Source organism: Ursus maritimus, unplaced genomic scaffold (genome assembly GCF_017311325.1).
Source record: "Ursus maritimus isolate PB19 unplaced genomic scaffold, ASM1731132v1 scaffold_9, whole genome shotgun sequence".
Classification (NCBI taxonomy): Eukaryota; Metazoa; Chordata; class Mammalia; order Carnivora; family Ursidae; genus Ursus; species Ursus maritimus.
The window spans coordinates 8,773,713-8,788,920 of NW_024427107.1; the positions used below are offsets into that span (position 1 = coordinate 8,773,713).

Consider the following 15,208-nt stretch of genomic DNA (forward strand, 5'->3'; position numbering starts at 1 on the left):
TATATATGGACCACAACTTCTTAATCCAGTCATCTGTTGCAGGGCATCTTGGCTCCTTCCACGATTTAGCTATTGTGGACATTGCTGCTATGAACATAGGGGTGCATATGGCCCTTCTCTTCACTACGTCTGTATCTTTGGTGTTTACCCCCCCCTTCTTCTTCCCTTTCTTCTCCTACCATTCTTCCTACTTCTTATGTTCCATAAATGAGTGAAACCATATGATAATTGTCTTTCTCTGCTTGACTTATTTCACTTAGCATAATCTCCTCCAGTCCCATCCATGTTGCTGCACATGTTGGGTAATCGTTGTTTCTGATGGCTGAGTAATATTCCATTGTATATATGGACCACATCTTCTTAATCCAGTCATCTGTTGAAGGGCATCTCGGCTCCTTCCATGATTTAGCTGTTGTGGACAATGCTGCTATGAACATTGGGGTGCATATGGCCCTCCTCTTCACTACATCTGTATCTTTGGGGTAAATACCGAAGAGTGCAATTGCTGGATCATAGAGTAGCTCTATTTTTAACTTTTTAAGCGACCTCCACACTGTTTTCCAAAGTCGCTGTACCAGTTTGCATTCCCACCAACAATGTAAGAGGGATCCCCTTTCTCCACATCCTCTCCAACATTTGTTGTTCTTTGTCTTGTCAATTTTTGCCATTCTAACCAGTGTAAGGTGGTATCTCAATGTGGTTTTGATTTGAATTTCCCTGATGGCTAATGATTTTGAACATTTTTTCATGTCTATTAGCCATTTGTATATCTTCATCGGAAAAGTATCTGTTCATATCTTCTGCCCATTTTTTGATTTATTTGTTTCTTGTGTATTGAGTTTGAGAAGTTCTTTGTGATCTTGGATACCAGTCTTTTATCTGTAGTGTCATTTGCAAATATCTTCTCCCATTCCGTGGGCTGCCTCTTAGGTTTTTTTGACTGTTTCCTTGGCTGTGCAGATGCTTTTTATCTTGATGAAGTCCCACAAGTTCATTTTTTCTTTTGTTTCTCTTGCCTTTGGAGATGTGTCGTGAAAAAAGTTGCTGTGGCCGATGTCAAAGAGGTTACAGCCTATGTTCTCCTCTAGGATTTTGATGGATTGCTGTCTCACATTGAGGTCATTCATCCATTTGGAGTTTATCTTTGTGTATGGTGTGAGAGAGTGGTCAAGTTTCATTCTTTTGCATGTAGCTATCCAATTATCCCAGCACCACTTATTGAAGAGACTTTTTTCCACTGGATATTTTTTCCTGCTTTGTCAAAGATTAGTTGCCCATAGAGCCGAGGGTCCATTTCTGGGATCTCTATTCTGTTCCATTGGTCTATGTGTCTGTTTTTGTGCCAGTACCATGATGTCTTGGTGATCACAGCTTTGTAGTATAGCTTGAAATCTGGCAACGTGATGCCCCCAGCTTTGTTTTTCCTTTTCAACAATTCCTTGGCGATTCGGGGCCTTTTCTGGTTCCACACAAATTTAAGGGCTGTTTGTTCCAGCTCTTTGAAAAATGTCATTGGTATTTTGATCGGGATAGCGTTGAAAGTGTAGATTGCTCTGGGTAGCATAGACATTTTAACTATGTTTATTCTTCCGATCCATGAGCATGGAATGTTTTTCCATCTTTTTATGTCTTCTTCAATGTCTTTCAAGAGTGATCTGTAGTTTCTAGAATATAGATCCTTTACCTCTCTGGTTAAGTTAATTCCAAGATATCGTATGATTTTTGGTGCTATTGTAAATGGAATCGATTCCCAAAGTTCTTTCTTCAGTCTCATTTTCCATGTATAGAAATGCAACTGATTTCTGAGCATTGATTTTGTATCCTGCCACATTACCGAATTGCTCTATAAGTTCTAGTAATTTGGGGGTGGAGTCTTTTAGGTTTTCCGTATAGAGTATCATGTCATCTACAAAGAGAAACAGTTTGACTTCTTCTTTGCCGATTTGGATACCTTTTATCCCTTTTTGTTGTCTGATTGCTGTTGCAAGGACTTCTAGTACTATGTTGAATAATAATGGAGAGAGTGGGCATCCTTGTCGTGTTCCTGATCTTAAGGGAAAGGCTCTCAGCTTTTCCCCATTGAGAATGATATTCTCTGTAGGCTTTTCATAGATGGTTTTTATGAAATTGAGGAATGTACCCTCTATCCCTACACTCTGAAGGGTTTTAATCAGGAAAGGATGCTGTATTTCGTCAAATGCTTTTTCTTGCAACCATTTTCAACTCCCTTTTGCTATTGGTTTTAGTATCTGTGTCTGTGCCTGGAAGTAGTGTACTTATGCGGACATTTCTTGATTTTTTTCCCCTTAGTTTTAGGAATTACATATTGACTTCTGTCTTCAGAAGATTAGGATTTAGTTTTTTTCCCCACTCCTATCTCCAGTACCTATAGTCAAAATACCTCTCCACTGGTCCTTCCTTCATTGTTATGACTTTGATTAGGTCAACATACAATGTTGCATTATTAGAGCTACATAAGGCTATTTTGAACTGAACCATTTATTATTCCATATTTGCTTTTCTTGTATTGCCCAAATATTTGTGTCCCCTGAAGTTAATAATTTTTTTTGTTTCATTTGCTTTGTTTGCTCTGTCCTCATCAGTTAACCCCAAACTCTCCTCAAATTGTGGAAATGTTCTTGCAATGTACTTAAACACAGATTTTCATTAGTTTCATCTTCTTGAGTCTTCAGCCTGCTCTAATCTGTGTCACTGCATGATTGACAGCTTGTGATCTTCAGTCACCACCATCTTTGGAGATTGTAACTATTTCTTGGATCCCGTATTTTCTTCTTTTTTGGTTTATACTTTAGTGGAATACCTCCTCAAGTAGTTATCCCAAGAAAGAGTACACAGGAGTAAATTTTTGAGATCTTGCATGCCTGGAAAATATTTCAGTCAGATGCACATTCACTCAATAGTTTGGCTGGGCATAGAATTCCAAGTTGGAAATGGTTTTCCCTCAGAAGTTTGGAGTTGGCAGCCTCTATTGTCTTTTAGGATCCTTGTCTTTTGTATGTGATTTTTTGGGGGGAAGGTTTTAGGACTTTCTCATTGTCCCTACTGTTCTAAAATTTTATGGTAATATGCCTGTGTGTACTTTGTTTTCATTTGTTGTCTGGGCAATCAATCCTGCATCTTTTCAGTCTGGAAACTTTTGTTTCCTAAATTGTCGATAATCTTCTCCTGTTTTCCATATTTTCTTTTCTTGCAATGTCTATTATTTGGATATTAGACTTTCCAGACTAACCCTCCATTGTCTTGTCTTTCTATTTTTAATCTGTTTTTGTCTATTTTCTGAAAGATTTACTTATCTTTATGTATCCATTTTTCTAATGAATTTTACATTTATGTTAACATAGCTTTGACTTCCAAGAGCTCTTTACTATTTTCCAGGGTTTAAAAAAAAAAAAAAACACCTATTTTTTTCATGTTGCTAATAGCTCCTTATATATATACATGTCTTTGAGGATAGTTAAGGTTTTATTGATCTTACTCTTTCATATTCAAGACTTTCTTTAAAAATAAGCTAAGCTTCAAAAAAAAAAAAAAGTAAGCTGAACTATCTGCTCCTATTTAATAATAGGCACCAAAAAGCTCACTGGTAACTCTGTACATGTGGATGGACCATTAAGAATGAAAGCCTCACTGTAGGATATTCTCCACTGTTGGATTATTTGTATTTCTTGGACTATTCACATTTTTTTGCCTATAGAGTATTAGCTCAGTTGCCAGATTCTGTGAACTTAAACAACTGATGCTAAGACCTTTGGGCATTCTATGCTACCACTCAAGTTGTATCTCCGTTTCCTCTACTGCTGGCTCAGGATTAAGCTTTCTGGAGCATTCTGAACTTGCCAGTTTCCAAGATTTTGTTTCTATAATTTGCTCTCTCATTCTCTTTGCCCTTATGAATTAATGCTTTCAAAAATTCATCAACTGTCAATATGGAGCTCTTGGAAGGAGAAGAGAGAGATAAATGAGTATGTTTTGCCTTTTATCATTCATTGGAAGTTCCAAAATTTTCAGGATGGTCAGGTAATTTTAAATTTTAGAAATGTATTTAATATACCAATAATGAAATCTATACCCACAAAATCTTAAATTAAATGTAGTATTGCATGACCTCTTCAACTAGAATGTAATATCAAATCCTGGGTCTGTGTTTGTGCCTGGGCTTTCTCATGCTGTGCCTGCCATGGTGCTGAGGATATATTGGATGATGAAATATAGCCTTGCTGAATATGTGAATACATGGATAAGAATGATTTTTATGATCAGATTTGTGTGTAGGAAAGGAATAAGTGTAGACTATAACCATTTTCTTTTTTTCAGCCCTGGGCACCATATACTTCTCAGATATCTTTTCTTTTCCTTTTAAAAATCATCCTCAACTGCACTATTCTACTATTTGTACAAAGTAATGCCTTAAATAGTAATTTTCTTGGTTGATTTTTATGAATTAGGTAAAACAAATTGTTTAAACATTTGAAATAATGAAGCTAGAGTAGGGTATTCCCTGCGCTTACCACCATCCTAGGTGCTGGAGTGAAATGGTAGAGGACATGGGTTCTGACCCTTCCTTCAGCAGTATGACCCTAGGTAAGTTCTTAATCTCTCTGTGTCTGTCTCCTCAATATTTAACAAAGAAATAGCAGTAAATATAGGAAATAATAATTGTAAATATGTTAAAGAGTAGTTGTGAGGATTTAATTTGATATCTATGTAAGACACTGTACAGTTCCTGGTACGTAATGCTCTCAATAGACTTTAGCTCTGATGTTGATGATTTCTCTAAGCAATAAAGATAGTAATTACAGGAGTGATGGGTGCTGTGGAGATGCAGAGTGTGACGGGAATGTTTATCAGAGGATGTAACTTAACCTGGGTGAGCTTTATTTAGTCCTTTTCCTTCAGAGGCCATGGCCCTCGCAGCTCCTCTCTGCTTTGAATCTGAGAAAGGTCAGAAAGAAGTGAATTTCCTGGCAAACTTAAAAGCAAGTTTACCATAATTTTATTGGCTCAAGGGAAGCTGGATGAAGAGAGCATTTAGGTGAGAGGATTCAAGGTGGTCTAAGGCAAACTTGTACAGATTGAGGTTTGACTTTATTTTTAAATATTGTTACTATTGTTACTAAATGGTACCTTTTTAAAATAGACAATGCATTCATATGGTTCAAATATAAATTAATAGAAGGGATATGCAGCAAAAACTCTCATTACCATTCCTGCTCCATCCATCTCTTTTCCTACCACAGGTAATAATTTTTATTTTGTTTTTCCTTCTAGAGTTCTTCTACAAATACAAAGAAACATGAATATATATTCTTATTTTCCTTCTTTCTTTCACAAAAGGAAGTATAGCGTGGCATACTGCTTTTGTTATTGTCTTACACCTTGCTTTGAATTTAAAAATACACTATGCAGATTTCTCAGTAACAGTAAAACATTTATTCTTTTTGTTCACATGCAGAGTGTTTTAGTATATGGTTGTATCATAATCTAACCAGTTCTTATTGAAAGGTACTGGACTTGCTTCTAATCTTTTGCTATTACAAAAATGCTGCAATGAATAAGCTTGTTCATATATCTGTGGGTATATCAACAGAATACATTTCCAGAAGTAGGATTACTGAATCACAGGGGAAATGATTTTGTAATCTTTTTTTTTAAAGGTTTTATTTATTTATTTGACAGAGATAGAGACAGCCAGCGAGAGAGGGAACACAAGCAGGGGGAGTGGGAGAGGAAGAAGCAGGCTCACAGTGGAGGAGCCTGATGTGGGGCTCAATCTCATAACGCCGGGATCACGCCCTGAGCTGAAGGCAGACTCTTAACCACTGTGCCACCCAGGCACCCCTGATTTTGTAATCTTAATAGATGTAACCAAATTACATTCCATAAAGTTTATTACAGTTGTACTTCCACTAGCATTATCTAAGAGGACCTGGTTCCCCATGCCTCACCAACGATATTTGCCAATTTTTTACATTTTGGTGATCTATTTTCAATTTCTATGATGGAAAATGGTATCTCAGAGTAGCTTTAATTAGGAATTCTCATATATTTAAGGACTATTCATGTTTCTATTTCTGTGAACTCATTGTTCATCCTTTGTTTTTTTTTCTTATCAAATTCTAAGAGCTTTTTTTATGTTAAGGAGATTAGCTCTTTGCTGTGATTTGAAGTACAAATACTTTCCCCCCAGCTTGTTATTTCTCTTTTGACCTTATCTATATTGTTAATTTTTTCCCATGTAGATATGTTCCTTCTTTTTGTAGTTGAGAATACCAATTATTCCTTTCATGGCTTTGGAAAGACTTTCCCATTCTAATGTTATAAAGGAGTTTATTCTCCACCCCCCCACCCCCGGTAGTTCTCATTAGTTCATTTTTTATTCTTAAATCTTTGACTCATTGAGAATATATCCATATGTTGTGAGATTTAGACCTAATTTTAGTTCCAGTTGGCCACATAGGTGTCCCAACATAATTGCATTGAAAAGTCCATCTTTTCTCCACAGATTTAAGAAACCATCTTTATTGTATACCAAATTCCCATATGCATTTGTCTTTTTCTGGACATTCTTTCTCTTTGAATGGTCTGTGTGTTCATATGTCATACCACAATATTTTTATTACTTAGATTTTATACTACATATTAATGTTTGATGGGGTTAGTGCTTCCTTGTTGCTTATCTCTTTCTGGATTTTTCTGGCTCTTTTTGTTTTTTTATTTTTCATATGAATTTTAGAGTCAGCTTGACTGATTTCCAGTTGGAGATACACACACACATATATTAAAAATTGGAATCATTTTGAAATTATAAGTTAATTTAGGAAGAATAACCACCTTCGTAGTAAGTCTTCATTTTGTTGGATGCCTCTTATGTTAAGTGTTTTAAAGTCTTCCCCATAAAGATTTTGCACATTTTTATTAAACTTATACCTACATTTTTTCTCTTTAATTGTTTTATTTTGAAAGAATTCTAAACTTATAGAAAAGTTGCAAGAATGACACAAAAGTCTCCCAAATTCTCTTCAACCAAGATTCCCCCAATTGTTAAATTTGACCGCATTTACCTTATCATTCTCTTTATCCTGAACCAGTTAACCAATTGAGAGTAAGTTACAGATATGGACACCTCATTACCCTTTTGATATTTCAGTGAGTGTTTCTTAAAAACAAGAACACACTCCAACATAACTGCAGTGTAACTATGGAAATCAAGAAATTGATATAATCTAGAGACTCCATTCAAATTTTGCCAGTTGTCCTAATAATGTCCTTTATGGGACCATGATCCAATTCAAGATTATGTGTTATATAGGATTGTCATGTCCTTTTCAGTCTTTCCTTGATAGTTTTGAACTACACCGGCCAGATTGGGTTTGTATGTTGTTCCCTCGATTTGAATCAGGTTCTATATCTTTCTCAGGAATATCACAGAAATGGTGCAATGTTTTTTTCAGTGCACCATATCAGGAGGCACATGATGTCAATTTATCCCATTGCTGGTGATATTGACTTGAATAAAATAGCTTATATCTATCTACATCACTTGCAAAATAATGTCAGCAGTTCTCCTCCACTGTAAGGATAATAATAAGTATTTTATACTTATTAGCAATTTTGTTGTAAGGTAGCACTTTACTTCTCCCTTATTTGGTTAATTATTCATGTTAGTATGAATCCTATTTCATTTACTATGATTATTTGTTCCTACTTTACTTGCTATTATTATTTTAATGTTCAAAGAGTCTTAGGTTTGGCCAATGGAGACCTGACCTGTGTCCTTTTGACATGTCCTTCTCATTCCTGGAGCACTTTCTTATTTGGGTCAGAAGATGTTCTAGGTCCATTTTGTGTTTTCCTGCTCTGGAATCAGTCATTTTTTTCTTTTCTTTCTTTCTTTTTTTTTTTTTTTAAAGATTTTTTATTTATTTATTCGACAGAGATAGAGACAGCCAGCGAGAGAGGGAACACAAGCAGGGGGAGTGGGAGAGGAGGAAGCAGGCTCATAGCAGAGGAGCCTGATGTGGGACTCGATCCCGTAACGCCGGGATCACGCCCTGAGCCGAAGGCAGACGCCCAACCGCTGTGCCACCCAGGCGCCCCAGTCATTTTTTTCTAAGAAGCCCTGGCTCCCTTCTATTGTGAATAATCAAGAATTTAGAAACTAAAAACTTAAAATTCACAAAATAAGATCTGATGCTAATGTCTGTTTCACAAAACATCGTTATTTTAGACCCTTTCAAAGGACAGAGCTAGGAAATACATGTACGTGCATATACACATACACACACACACACATTTATGTCTGTTTTTGTATCTATCTGTATCTCTCTAGCCATCTATCTCTATTAAAAACTGTGAGTTCATACTGATACCCTGATACCTCCTATTTCAATCTAACAGAATACAATTTGTTATAGACTTCCTCCTTTCTGTATTTATAGCCCAACAGTTACAAAATATGGTTCCCATTATCTTCAATATGTTTACTTCTTCAGCCCACAGTATACAACTAATATCCCTTCCACACTGGCCAAATAGCCCATCTTCTGGCTCTAGTATCGCCAACCAAGCAGGCCATAGATGTGTCAGGAAGGATATTTTCTCTTTTTCATTGCTATTGTAAAAGGAATCGTCTATAAATTCTGGGTTTTTAAAAATTGTTTATTTGAAGTCTATTGACTCATATTAATTATTTTATTATTGAAATATAGTTGACATACTTCATGTTAATTTTATGTAGTGCTACCTTACACAATCTTTTCATTGCTCATTAGTTTTTGTTTTAATTCTTTTTATTCTCTGTTATACATCCTGAAAATAGAATCTGTAAATAGAGTTACTTTTCCCTCTGTCTTTACAATTATTAGACCCTAATTTTCCTGCTTTTTTCTAATTTCATTGACAAATAGAGTGTTAAATAGTAGGGTAGTAGTGTACATACTTATGTTATTCTTTACTTTAGTGGGAATGCCTCTAGTGACTACCCATTAAGACGATGGCTATTGGGCTGCAATAAGTGTGTGTGTTTTACGATTTTTAACTTTTTATTTTGAAATAATTTCAGAAATATAGAAAAGTTTCAAAGATAGTACAGACAATTCTTGTATACCTTTCACCCAGCTTCCCTTAATGTTAACAAGTTATATAACCATGATACATTTATAAAAGCTAAGAAATTAACATTGGTGTGTAGAGCATTTTTAAAAATATTAAGGAGTCCTCTTTTTTTAGTCTCTTTTTAAAAATTGGGAATGAATGTCTAATTTTGTCAAATGTCTTCTCAGTGTATATTATTTTTTTCTTTTGACCAATTAATATAATGAATTAATAGCATTTTAAATATTGAACTATCATTGCATCTTGGAATAAATCTATGTTTATTTATCATGCATGTTTGTTAATCATGTATATGTGCATGATTTTTAAAACTAACTATTGATTGGTTGCCTGGGTGGCTCAGTAGGTTAAGCATCTGCCTCTTGACTTCAATTCAGGTCATGACCTCAGGGTTGTGAGATTGAGCCCGGCATCAGGCTCTCCTTTTCCCTCTGCCCCCTCCCCCCAAATAAATAAATAAATAAATAAATATTAAGGATTGGATTCTGTTTGCTAATGTTTTATTTAGAACTTTCACACTGATAGTTATAAATGAGGTTGGTCTGTAGTTTCTTTTTAAAGCAATCTTTATCAAGTTTCAGTGTGTTATTCTCAAAAAGAATTGGAAGTTTTTCTTCTAATTTAAGTCGCACCAAGATTACCTGAGGTCCTTAAGGTTTGCTAGAAGTCACTGGACTTTGGGTCTTATGCCTTATGGTATGGGGAGGGGAAGGACTGGTCAAACTTCTCTATTCTGTAGAAATTGGCCTGTTTAGATTTTTTATCTTCACTGGTGCCAGATTTGGTAAATTATAGTTTTCTAAAATATTATATATTCTTCTAGGTGTTATAACCACTTGAGACTACAAATTTTCTTTGACTTTATTGTTTTCCTTTGGTTCTAATATATGTGTTTTCATTATTGTTGCTTTCTGGAGTTCCTGCAATTTTGACTAGCTTTCTTTTAGATACACAGTTACTTAAGAGTATTAAAATTTCTAGAATAAGGAGCTTTCTAAATTTGTTAAAATTTCAATTGTATTTGTCTTTACTATTTTTAGGTTTTGGAATTTAAGGTTTTTTCATGATATAGATCAATTTTCCACAGGTACTTGAAAAGAAGCTATATTTATTTTTTATGATCTTGAATGTCTGTGTTACAAGCAAATGTATTCTATTAATTTTCAGTGTCTTCTACATCATACCTTATTTTGTGCCCATCTAATCTGTTAGTCTCCTGTGGATAGTGCTTCAATTTGTTCTTTTACTGCTTGTTATTTCTGGTCTGTGAAAACTGAATTTTATAGTAAATATTACTATAATATTTAGTTCACAGTTATTTCTAACTTTTGTTTCTTTGGTGAATTGTATTCTTTGACATTGTTCAATATCCTTTGGCTTCTATTCTATCTTCTCTTATAAAATTGTGGCTCCTATTTTTGCCTTGCATTTAGTTTGTGTATTTTTGTCCATGCTTTTAAAAAAGAACTATATCTTACAGCACAAAGATTTTTCTTTTTTTTTTTTTTTAAAGATTTTATTTATTTAGTTGACAGAGAGAGAGAGACAGCCAGCGAGAGAGGGAACACAAGCAGGGGGAGTGGGAGAGGAAGAAGCAGGCTCATAGCCAAAGAGCCTGATGTGGGGCTCGATCCCATAACGCCGGAATCACGCCCTGAGCCAAAGTCAGACGCTTAACCGCTGTGCCACCCAGGCGCCCCAAAGATTTTCTTTAATAGGTGAATTAAGCCACTTACATTTATTAATAATGACAGATGAGTTTGATCTTAATCACATTTTATGTTATTGTTTCTATTGTTTATGTTGATGTCTTGCATTCTGTGCTTGGTTCTTTTGCCTTGTTTTGTTTCGGTAGTTCTGATTTTGAGGAAGGGTGTTTGTGGTATTTTTGTTCAATTATTTAATTGTATATAATTTCTTTAATCCTAGATGATATCTATGAGCTTACTTCTATGAACAGTAATAATATTGACAGCTTATGTCCCTTTTCTTCTCTCCTCCTCTGCCCCCATTTAAGTCAACAGTATATCTTTAATACTTATCTTTGTACTGTTTAATATGCTTTTACCTCTGACTTGATTTGTCTACTTTAAATAATTTCCTTTGACCATAAACTGTTACAGGTGAAACATGCCACGTGCTTACCCGACCTCCTGTCAGAAAAGTCTTCCCACAGCTCAAAGACTTCCTTTCTCTGTGACCCCAAAGACCATATTTGTTTCCTTCAAGTACGGCATTTCTGTGGGTTTTTTCAGGCAACCACACCTTTTTCTCTCTCCAGACAAACCAGGTTTAGGAGGCTTCTGTGCCTGTCTTACATTGCCTGGCCCCAATCCCAGAATGACCCTCTTATGTGCAGAAGGGGCTTTTTTTTTTTTTTTAAGATTTTATTTATTTATTTATTTGAGAGAGAGTGACAGAGATAGCAAGGAGGAGAGGGAGAAGCAGGAGCCCAATATTGGGCTCCATCCCAGGACCCTGAGATCATGACCTGAGCTGAAGGCAGATGCTTAACCGACTGAGCCACCCAGGCGCCACCAGAAGGGGCTTTTTGCTTCCACTTTCTGAGCTCTGCCGTGGCTAGACCCTCCTCACTGCTCTCTGTTCCGTCTTTCTCTATCAATTCCTGTAAGCTCCACTCAGTTTGACCTCAGCCTGGTCCTCAGGAGTTTTCTCCTCAACTTTTGCACTTCAGTGTGTATCTGTTTATCAGGACATCTGTGTTTGCCAAGACTTTCTGAGATCTGCCACTGACAGGTCCTCCCCTGAGCTATCCCCTGCTGCTCCCTGCACTCTTTTCCTACAGTCTTTGTCCAATCATCTGGCATCACTGCATACATTTTGGAGTCTGTACATTTTCTATGTCTCCTCGTGTCACTGATTATGGAGTTTACAAGGCATCTCCCACTGTGGCTTCCAGGAGAAGGGAAGATATTTGAATCTAAGCTGTGGCCATGTTCATTCTGGAAGTGAATTCTGGACCTTAATGCTTTTCATAGAGGATCCTCATGTAGCTCACTGACAGTCTGTTAATGAGGTATTCAGCATAATTAGAATCTCATCTTAGCACACTTGGTGGAACAAACAGATTTGTTGTAATTTTGCTTGTGAGCCATTGTATCTTAAACTTTCCAACATGAACTCCTGTTCCTACAATGAACAGAGGAGGAAATTAGTCATTGGTATATGGGTGGTTTTTTCTCTAAGCTACATGGACAGAGCTAGCAGCACCGAACCAATATTTTATGTTGTCATGGACAGCTCCCTTTTGCTTCCCTCAAGAACAGTTCCAAACCATGATCTCCTTGTAGACCTCCTACTCTCAATCACTCTTAACAGAAAAAATAGAAGTCCACAGATGTGAACCTCCCCAGTGTCTCTTTTTCTTACGTAAAAACTTATCTTCCATGGCAGTTGTCCCACCTTCCTTTGCTCACATCTGGGGAGAGATGCTGTTTCTCTGCAAAGCTATAGCTTTTTTCCTAGGTAGTACTTTTCATTTTTTTATAACTTTTAAAATTTTGTCAGTTATCTTTGTCTCTTCTTGCTTCACTCACAATAAACTCACTTCCTTCATCCCAAGACAACTAAACCAAACCCCAAGTCCAAGAGCATGTGTATCTTATCCCTTTTGAAAGTTTCTGCTCCCCACTTTTTCCTCAACAGCCCAAGAACAGCTTCTACATCAAGTCCTTGCTGTAACTGTCTGGTCTGTTGCAACGGCCTTGCCCTCCACCACTCACAGAAACTACTGTTACTAAATGGGAGTCACAGTGGTCCTAGTGACAAAATTCAGTCACCTCATTCTTTTAAATCTTATGTACTGGCAGCCATTGTCTTGATTTCTAGAATGGGCAGTCTGGTTTTACTTGTTGGCTCTCCTCCATCCAAATGTTAAATTTTGCTGTTCCTCAGGGTTATTTTTTTCTCATATAAGTCTGCTTTGTCATCTATTTCTGAGTCCAAATAATAGGAAAAAGAGACCCAGTTTAGAAGCATATTAGCATAATTTTTCAAATTCATGGCATGTGCAGGTTCAAAATATCACAAGAAATCATTTAAGATATTATTCCTTTCAAAATAAATTTACTTCAGTTGCTGAATTTTACGTATGAAGGTCAATACAAATGAGGTTTTCAGCAGAGGAGCAGGAAAAAAATATTTTTCAAAAAAGTTTTTATTTGTTTGGTGTGGGAGCAAGTAAACTGTTATTTGGGTGGTGGGTATGGAGCATATTATTTGAATTTATAGAACATTTTGGCATTTTATAATTCAGTTCTGCTTTGGACAAGCTGGCTTCATCAATAACAACTTGGCACCAGTCCAATACTAGAAGACCGTTGAAGTCAGTCCACTTGCAGCAAAAGCAAAGCCTACAACTCTGTGAGGGAATAAGTTTAGTTACTAACAATATTAAACCGACTACTAGATTTGTGCTATTTGTCTTAGAAAAAGCATTGGAGACCAAAAGGAGTTTTAAATAACTTTATTTTCTGAAAATCCGTCCTGCAAATGTGTCCTGCCCCCCCCCCCATGGTCACTAATTTAAAAACGAATAGAAATAAAGACAAAGCTTATGTGGATACAGGTTAAGAGTCAGTCAAATTCAGCTCTTAAAGAGTTAAGGTCAACCAGGAGGAGTTCAGCGCTTGGCCGCTGCAAAGCACAGGCCCTCCAACAGCATTGGATGATCTTCTCTAGTCTTTTCCCAGAGATGGAGTCAGTGAAGACAGCTGCTGACAGAGACGGACGGAGATTATAGGCCACCACGGCGTAGAGCACGTACTGCCGCTCGCCTGAGTAAGGCGCCTCCTTGGTAGCCATTTGCCAGAGAGTGATGGCAAAGGAATAGATGTCAGCTTTGGGCGTTAGGGTCTCTCCTTTCAGGAGCTCTGGGGCTCGGTGGGTGTAGGTGCCCCCGAGGGGGTAAGGAGGAGTCTGGAAGCACAGCAGATCTTCCAGCTTCTCGGAGCAACCAAAGTCACCAATTTTGCAGACATCCTGCTCACTGATCAGAATGTTAGCCGGCTTCAGGTCCAAGTGTACGATGTTTTGCGAGTGAAGGAAAAGCAAGCCATTCACAATATCTAGGGAATACTTTAGACACTTTTCCAGATTTAGTTGCTCTCCGGCACAACAGTGAGGCTGCACGCCCTCCTCCTCGGGGCAGCTGGCGGCACCGTATATGGCTTGTTGTAACGTGACATTGCCACCAAACTCCATGATTATGGTGCCTAGGCTGTTAAAGCCCGCAGGCGTGCGTGTGCTGGCAGCCACCACCCGCACGATGTTATCGTGCCGAAGTCTTGCGATGTTGAGCTCAGCCCAGAAACTGCGCTGGGATGCCAGTCGGTTCTTGGTGCACTTGCTCACTTGCTTTATGGCCACCGGAACACCGTGGTAAGTCGCCTTGTACACAGAGCCAAACCCGCCAGCTCCCAGCCTCTGTAGGAGGCACACCTGTTCCCAGTCGATGGAGCACCAGGCCAGCCGGCGTGGTAGCCGTGGGGCCCTGGGGGGAGTGCCACCCAGGAAGAGCTTCCCTGCCTTACTTGGGAGCTCGGAAGGGCTGCTGCAGGGCCGCGAGTCAACCGAGGGAGAAAACGCACTGGGGAGGTAACTGCGCCTGGGAAGAGGCGAGGGCATCGCGCCTTCAAAGTGGACCCCAGAGTGGCTCAGGTAAGTGAAAAGAAAAGAAAAAGGGCCCGCGAAAAAGGGAAGCATCGCTGACTACTCTGCTCCACCCAGCGTTTTTCTCCTCTTCCTTCATTTTCCCCAAATGAGCCACATCTGTGCTGTTACTCAGCAAGGGTTTTTATCAGATGGGGGAAAGATCTGAATGAAGCACAACCCTCCTGTTTAGATGAAAACATTTCCCTTCAACACTTAAAGTGACTTCTTACAAAAGCAAGCTCTCCGCAATGAAGAGTTCGCCAGATAAACAGCACTGAGCTGCCCATGGACTCACCCCCCCTTTTCCATTATTTCCTTAATTATAATAAAACCGACTTTTTTTCTTCAAGTGTCATCCACTGAACATGATCAGTCCTCAGACTAAAGAGACCACAATAGT

General features: G+C 37.7%; 1 protein-coding gene across 1 annotated transcript; it reads right to left on the reverse strand.

Annotated features, from left to right (window-relative positions):
* Positions 1–13,731: 13,731 nt before the first annotated feature.
* Positions 13,732–14,876, reverse strand: MOS (MOS proto-oncogene, serine/threonine kinase). The gene has a single exon (XM_008706758.1). It carries the CDS (start codon positions 14,857–14,859, stop codon positions 13,732–13,734), a length of 1,128 nt encoding a protein of 375 aa, XP_008704980.1. The 5' UTR covers positions 14,860–14,876.
* Between the last annotated feature and the right edge of the window lie 332 nt (positions 14,877–15,208).

Excerpts from the sequence above, each read along its gene's own strand:
- MOS (XM_008706758.1), bottom strand. The coding sequence starts at position 14,859 with ATGCTTCCCTTTTTCGCGGGCCCTTTTTCTTTTCTTTTCACTTACCTG.